Source organism: Benincasa hispida, chromosome 7, assembly GCF_027475165.1.
Source record: "Benincasa hispida cultivar pf3 chromosome 7, pf3_genome.v1.1, whole genome shotgun sequence".
Lineage (NCBI taxonomy): Eukaryota > Viridiplantae > Streptophyta > Magnoliopsida > Cucurbitales > Cucurbitaceae > Benincasa > Benincasa hispida.
The window spans coordinates 31515295-31523446 of NC_143484.1; the positions used below are offsets into that span (position 1 = coordinate 31515295).

Sequence of the window (8152 nt, forward strand, 5' to 3'; positions counted from 1 at the left end):
ACCAATTTTTGCAAGCATCTTAAATCTGATCAATTATGACTGTAGGCGACTGACGTTTTGGGGTATTGGTTGTAGATCAATGATGGGGATGGTGAAACTGGAATCCTCGGAATGTCTTATGTCCATGAGGGAAGGATTCTAGTTTTGGGTTACAACAAATTAGTGAACATTGCAAGTAAGTTGGATGATTAAATGGAGCATAATAGCATTTGGCGTATATTAGAATTTTGTTTGTTGCATGACCTAGTATAAGGTTTATACAACAAAATTAAAGGTATACTATAAATATCCATGGGCTAAGTCTGTGTACAACATATTAGAGTATAAGTATTTTTTAGTACAGGGTAGTAGCATGACTTAATCTCGTGGATTTTTTTTTTATCTTTAAGTACAAGGTATTTGTGTGGTGTTGGGGTAAGTAAGTTTATTTAACTAGTTTTAGTATAAGGCATTTGTATGGAAGAATTTGAGGATTTATATTTTAGTATAAATAGGAGTTTCCAATTTAAGAAGAGTGTATTTAAGAGAGTCAAGAACTCTCAATATTTGAATTATTGTGAATGAGCTGAATGCAACATAAGATATTAAGAAGCTCCAAATTGAAAGGGAGGAGAAATGAAAGAGGCAATATTTTTAAAGAGAATTTTAAGTACTTTTAAGTATAAGGCATTTGTTCGCACGAGATTTCAAGAGAAATTTATTTCGTGGAATTTGAACTTTGTATTTGTATTAATTTTGTGGAAAGTGAGTACAATCTTTAATACATAATATTTTGATGCTTTAAAAATAAACTATAGTCTTTAAGCTTGTTGATCTTTTTGGATGATCGGCCTTTGGGCTTGTTGATCTTCTTGGATGATCAATCTTTAGGCTTGTTGATCTTTTTGGATGATCGGCCTTTGGGCTTGTTGATCTTCTTGGATGATCGACCATTGGGCTTGATGATCTTCTTGGACGATCGGTCTTTGGGCTTGTTGATCTTCTTGGATGATCGGCCTTTGGGCTTGATAATCTTTTAAGAGGATCGACCTTTAGCCTTGTTGATCTTTTTGGATGATTGGCCTTTGGGCTTGTTGATCTTCTTGGATGATCGGCCTTTGGGCCTGTTGATCTTCTTGGATGATCAATCTTTGGGCTTGATGATCTTCTTGGATGATCGGCCTTTGGGCTTGATGATCTTCTTGGAGGATTACTGTTCGCATGGAGCTTCTAGAGAAACTTGTTTCCTGGAGTTAAACTTGGTTGGTGTTGATGTTGATGTTGATTTGATACGATGTGGTTCGATTTCTAATATTTGATTTTCTGATTCTCTCTCAATCGAATGCATACACTTGATTTGAGGAAGCGAAGCACATGATGATCTTGGAGTTGAAGTCTTGGAAGAATGCTTGTATCTCCAAAAGACTTCAGTCTTCAGGTGTGGTCAGCTTTAGGAGTCAGAGATCCTCTGGTTGTTGGGAGAATTCTCTCTAGGCTCTCTAGAATGTAGAATTCCCGACCTCTCCAAATAAGGAGAGCTTCTCTATTTATAGTGTTCACAGATGGGTTTAGGTTTGGTCTTTGGGTTTGAGGAGATTGAATATTCAGCTTGTAGGTTGTGAAGATACGGTCAGTTTGTTAAAATCTTCTAATCTTTAAAGCTTCAAATAGTTCAGATCTTCAGTTCTTCAGAATTTGAGAACTTCAGTCTTTGAAGTTTGAGAAGCTTCAGTCTTCAGCACTTGAGAGCCCGAGTCTTGAATCTTGGGAGCTTAAATCTTCAGGGCTTTAATATGCCTTTTGATCTTCAGAGCTTTAGTATCTTCTGATCTTTAGAGCTTTGTTATGTCTTCTGTGTTGGGGATGGTGCCCTAAAGTCTCGTGTCTTGTAGTTTGTAAATAGTTTGTACGAATGCTTGTGATGTGTAATATATGATACTTCACTTCTTGATTTTGCTCATTTGGATGTTTTATTTGCTTTAACACAAACCAATAAACTAAAATCCATGGTTGTCTTTATGTTACTTAAGCATGTATGTGGTGACATACAAGTGGATCATGTCTTAAGTGATAACCAAAATGGTCTATAGTATAAGGATATAGGAGGAAAACATTATCCTGGTAACGCTACAGATGTGGCCCACTTTGTGGAATAGTTACAAGTGTGACTTGTCACAAATGGTTTGATCCTGATCATTCGTGTAGGGGACATACGAGTGGGGGCGTCCTATACAAAGAGTTTGTGTAAGACTTGACTACGAAGTGTTAACGTCTCGTTATATAACACCGTTCATAACAGAGACTTCACTTCACTAGGATGACCATAGGTAACATGACCTCAATCCTGAGTGAGTTGGGAACTCCTGCCATTGAGGGTGATCATTTGATTTGCATGGGTGCGAGTGGCCAGGCCGCCAACTAAAACCTACCACTTTAGGGATTCGTCTGATTTGGGAGCTGGGAACTCAGCTAGACAAGAGGAAATTCACTCCTTCCCTAAAGCAGGGGTAAATAGATAGATAGCTCCTTTAAGGGTTGATCCCGGGGCTTGAATGATGTGGTGACATACACCTTTTCATGGCCCGATAGGTGTTCACACATAGTACGACTATGTTGTATTGTTCATTAGAGGGATCAATGGTACTTAAGGAGTGAGATGTAAATACAAGGAAAAAACTGTAAAATTGGCCCAGATGTACTTACGAGCATCTGTGAAGGGTTATCGTACTCATGATTGGTTATACTGATAGACACAGAAATATATTTGTGGTAAAAGGAGTTCAGCTATCAGTTTTTAGTGGAATGCCTGGCAGTTAACGGATGGTGGATCTCGTGGCTAAAGAGTTTAGTCAGCTATTCACATACCGTTGGAACTTCGAGCCATAGGTCCATAAGGTCCCCTTGGTAGCTTGGATACAAGTTGAGAATCAGTTTTTGGGTCAGTTTGAAATGTTCAAATTGACAAGAGGCAGTTCGATTATATATGATATAATTGAACTTGGTTAATTATATATGATATGATTAACTAAATGTATGAGATACATTAATTTGAAGAAAATTGGATATAAATATGATTTATATCAAGTAGAGGAGAAAACAATATGGTTGATATATGATATTAAACTATAGGTTATGAATATAATATGATTATATTTATTATTTTATTAATTAGACGGTTATGAGATAATTTCCCACCGTCTTCTCTGAATTCATGCGTTAGTGGGAAGTTTAGTTCAGTTTTCATAACTGAAGAATAAAATGAAAATGGTTTTCATTTTGCAAGGGAGACACATAATTGCTCACGGTGTGATAAGCATTCTATTGCTTAGTGATTGCGGTGCCTATACGATAGCGCCAGCTTACTAAACGATTGCACACCCGTACCTGTGCTTTCCTAAATGATCGCTTACTGTTTACTAGACGATCGCTTAGCGCTTGAGCGTAATTAAATGATCGTATAGACTATTGCTTAACTTTTACTACACAATCGTGTACCATGCACTAAACGATCAAGCACCCGATTATACGATAGTTTTTCCCTTCTCACACTTGCTTGATCTTTTGTACACGACTGCCTTGCCTCCTCACCTATACCAAATCCGAACAAAGCCCACCCTTTGGATTCTCACTCTGAGAATACTGAGAACTCTAAGTGGTGGTGTCGTCCCCGTTTCCTGTTGTTCGTGCAAAGCTGTTCGTGTAGAAGACCGAGGTGTTGCTGGACGATTACTTGCTAGTCTAACGAGAATGAGAGGAGTTTGTTCACGAAGAAAGCGAGATTTCAAGTGAAGAAAGTCTTCAACTGGTATATTCTCTCGGTCTTTTGTTTATTTATCCTTTAAGCATGACAGTAATTTAGCGTTGTTAATGCATATCTGTATGTGAGAATGTATATGTGGAAATTCTGTCACGATAAATTGGAAAGATCCGCTTCCATTCATAGATACTCTTGTATAAGATTTCCTTCATTATGATCTTTAGAGCTTTAGTGACTTTTGATCTTCAAAGCTTTGGAGGAGTTATGTTCTTTAGATCCTTGGAGCTTCAGACTTCAGATTTTAGAGAGCTTTTGCCTTCCATTCTTCTAACCTCCTCCCAAATGAAGAGATAATGCCTTGTTTCTCATGGGTCTTACATGGGCTTGAGCCTAATTACTTTACTGGGCCAAAATTGGGTTTGGGCTAAAGTTGGGCTTGGGCCCATTTGTTGTTGGGCCGAAATAGAGCTTAATCTTTAATTTAGTCCAAAATTTCACCATGGGTTCGAATTGGGTTGGGCCTGAGCGATTTTAATTATCCGGTCTAATCCAACTTATAATTTTTCCAATAGGCTTGAGCATTCATTGATGATATGCCGACTTGTGATTCGCTGAAATTTCTCATTCAACAACATTTGTTCAGCATAAAGCTTAATGAGAAAATTGGTGGGTTTATTTTTCTAGATTTTTGAGGGGGAGTGTACTTGAATGGCTAAATTAAAGTCAAGTTTTCTTTTAAAAGTATTGTATTTTATTTTGATTCCAAATTTATAGTGATTAGAATTATGTGGTTTTCCCCTGTTGTGAAATTGAAGAGCATGATGGAAACAAGGATATGGAGAAAATATAAATATAATAATATATTTATATAATCACAATAAATATAATATAACATAAAATAAAATAAAATAACTAAAATCATAAAATAATTAAAATTATAAAATTATAAAATTGGATAATATAAAAATTAATGGAATTTTGAAGTGGATTTTTCACCGATTTGCATCATCTTAAGAACCATAAATGTCACTATTTATAGGTGAAGTGGCAAGGAGGATGCCAAACGTGAATTATTAGATGACACATAGACATCATGAAAGATGACACATGACTTTTAGGCATCTATTTTTATGATATTTATTATGTTTTTTGTTTATCAATTTTTGTTTTTCGAATACATGGCATTTTTTCTTGCCTTTAGGTCACAAATTTTGTATTTGTTTTCCATAAAAACTATATAATTCTTGATTTCTTAAAAAGAAAGAAGTATATTTTATTATGTTTGTGGATAATGTTAACTTAGTTTGTTAGATATTTACCGTGTTTTAAAATGATTTTCAGTGATTTAGTTTTGATTTTATTAGATTAGATTATGATTCATTTGTTTATGACATATTTGAATTTTGGATTAGATTTTTTGTATTTAAGTATTGTGCAAATTTGATTATTAGGAAGGGTATATTCATCCATGTTTCCAAATATTTATCAAGTATTTTAATTTAATATTTTATGTTTAAGCATTTTTGAAATAAAAACTATGTTTAGATATTTTTTTTTTTCAATTTTCATTTTAAAATTAGATATTTATGCGGTTGCCCCCAACCACTATCTTGCACCTCATCAATTTTTAGAATATTGGAGTGAATTGCCTTTTTACTTTGTATTTGTACATTAAGGATTATCTGGGTCTATCTTGTAATTTTGTTTAATATTTTCAATATTTTGGTTACTATTTTAACTTTTAAAAAATTATTTACGAAGATCGATTTCATTTTCGTTATTATTATTATTATTATATGAAAACCTAGTTTAAGAAACTTTTCCGAGTGAAATCCCCTAATATATAAAAGAGTGAAAAAGTGTACGGGTGTATGGCCTTGCCATTTGACCTCTCTTCCCGTGTGACTAAGGAATGCTCAGTGACAACCTCTCAATTGTCACCGCCTGGCCTCTTTTGCTACCACGGTAGCACCTAGTGTGGTCAGCACCAATCGTGTTCAGGTCACGAAGCTTACACTCATTCACATTGGTTATGTATCCACAATTGAAAATTCATTAATGCTACAATTGAAGATGAAGGTTGCTGAGAATTTTTTAAGTCCTTTGGACTTTCTTTTTCTATTGTATATTGTATTTCCAATGAATCAATAAATGCTATAGCCCTATTTTTTTTATACAAAGCTTGCCCTAGTTTGTTACAATAGTAATAATACAAGGAATGAGAATAATATATATGGCACTACATGATAGGTGAATGGCAAAACAAATTCTTAACTAAATGGTGACTCACCTCCCTCTTCTTCCACCTTTGCTTTACCTTTTCCATTTCTAATTTCTTCTCTAACATCCCCCCTCAAACGGGAGGGTACTTCAAGTACTCCTAGTTTGGCTCGTAATGTATAGAAGTATGTGTTGTTGAGTGGCTTTGTGAGACAGTTAGCAAGTTGGTCGGCCGATGGTACATAGCGAATATTAATATTTTCTTTTAGAACATGATCTCTGATGAAGTGAAGATAAATTTCGATATGTTTGGTTCGAGAATGAAACATCGGATTTGTAGCTAAGGCTTCTGCTTCTAGATTGTCACACCATGTGGTTGGTCTAGTGTTTGACTGTAATCCCATCTCACCTAGTAGTTGTTGAAGCCAGAGGACCTCAGAGGTGGCATGAGCAAGTGCTCTATATTTGGATTTGGTGCTCGACCTTGCTACCACTACTTGCTTCCTCGAGGACCAGGAGACGATGTTATTTCCTACAAATGTACAGTAGGCTGCCACTGATTTCCTGTCATCAAGATTAGATGCTAACTATGCCCAGTCAACATTCGAGTAGGCAGATATATGTAGGTTCGGGCTTGGTTGAAAGTAGAGTCCATAGTGTTTTGTGCCACTGATATATCGAAGTACCCTTTTTACTGCCTACTAATGGATATCGGTTGGAGTTTAAAGGAACTGACTTAGTTGGTTGACAGCATAAGTGATGTTCGGTCGTGTATGCGTTAATTACTGAAAGGCTCTTATAGTGTTGCGATATATAAACGGTTCAGAGAGGTGGCTGTCCATCAGTCTTGGACAGTTTGCTTCCCTAGACGGTTGGCGAGAGCACCGATTTCACATCAGACATATTAAGTTTGTGTAGTAAGTCATCTACATATTTCGACTGATTTATCAGAAGACCGAAGTCAAGATAGTGTACTTGAATTCCCAGAAAGTATCGAAGTTGGCCTAGGTCTTTTAGTGCAAAGTGTATGTCCAGTGTCTGTATGAGTTGTCCTGTGAGTTTAGTGTTGTTACCTGTGACAATGACATCGTCAACATAAACAAGGATATATATGACCGAGCCTTCCTTGCAATAGATGAACAAAGAGGTGTCAGATCTTGACCAATAGAATCTCCATTTCTTGATAACTGAGCTGAGGGCAGTATTCTAGGCTCGTGGTGCTTGTTTCAGACCATAGATTGCTTTTTCCAGCTTGCAAACGTGATTTGGATATTGAGTGTTGACATACCCTGGTGGTTAGCTCATATACACTTCCTCAATTAGTCTTCCATTTAAGAATACATTGTTGAAATTAAGCTGCCTCAGCGTCCAACCGTGTGACATAGCAACACTGATGACTACCCAGATCGTTGAGAACTTCACCACTAGACTGAATGTTTCAAAGAAGTCGGCTCCATGATGCTGATGAAAACCCTTTGCTATTAGTCGGGCCTTATACCGTTGTATCGTGCCATCCATGTTTCGCTTGAGTCGAAATATCCATTTGTTCCCAACAATATTTTGAGATGGAGATGGAGGAACTAGTGTCCAGGTCTTATTTCTCATCAGCACCATGTATTCTTCATCCATCGCCTTTTTCCATTGAGGGGTCGCAAGTGCTGCTGTAATTCTGGTTGGCTCTGTTTGAGACCAATCTGTGGCTTTGCTCATTATCTAGGCTTTTGTTTTAAAAATTCCAGCTTTTGCTCGGGTGATCATTGGCTGAGTCGAAGTAGGTAGAGGGCGGGTGGTAATGATGGGCTGTGATGGGCTAGGAGAGGTTGAGGTAGTGGTAGGATGTGATATGTGTGGCAGAGTTGGACTGATATGTCCTTCAGACAAGGTTTAAGGCAGGGTCTCCGATGGGCTTTGGTGAGATGCATATCGTTGTGAGGATGTTTGGTTTGTGGAGTGTAAGATGTAGTCTGGTTGATAGGCTGGCTTTGCTTGAGGAAGGGACAGTGACTGAGGCAGGGTATTGAGTATTGGTTGAAGGCTCGGGATTAGTGACTCATTGAAGGGAGTAGGTATGGGAGGGGTTGTCATCTGGACGATCGTGTTGGACGATGAAATGTCCACGATCGATGGACTCACTGCGATCGTTTTGTTTTTGGCCTGCACAATCGGTCTACACGATGAGGACTGGGTGATCGCTTT

General features: G+C 37.2%; 1 protein-coding gene across 1 annotated transcript; it reads right to left on the reverse strand.

Moving 5' to 3' along the window:
- Window positions 1–6006: 6006 nt before the first annotated feature.
- Window positions 6007–7666, reverse strand: LOC150035105 (uncharacterized). The gene is made up of 2 exons (XM_090315228.1): window positions 7266–7666; window positions 6007–6520 (listed from the first exon to the last, which is right to left on the reverse strand). Exons 1-2 carry the CDS (start codon window positions 7664–7666, stop codon window positions 6007–6009), a joined length of 915 nt encoding a protein of 304 aa, XP_090171354.1.
- Window positions 7667–8152: the final 486 nt, after the last annotated feature.

Bases quoted from the DNA above. Each gene is read 5' to 3' on its own strand.
- LOC150035105 (XM_090315228.1), bottom strand. From the start codon at position 7,666: ATGAGCAAAGCCACAGATTGGTCTCAAACAGAGCCAACCAGAATTACA. The intron at 6,521-7,265 runs GTATATGAGCTA...TCTTGATGACAG, and splicing joins GGAAGACTAATTGAGGAAGT to GAAATCAGTGGCAGCCTACT.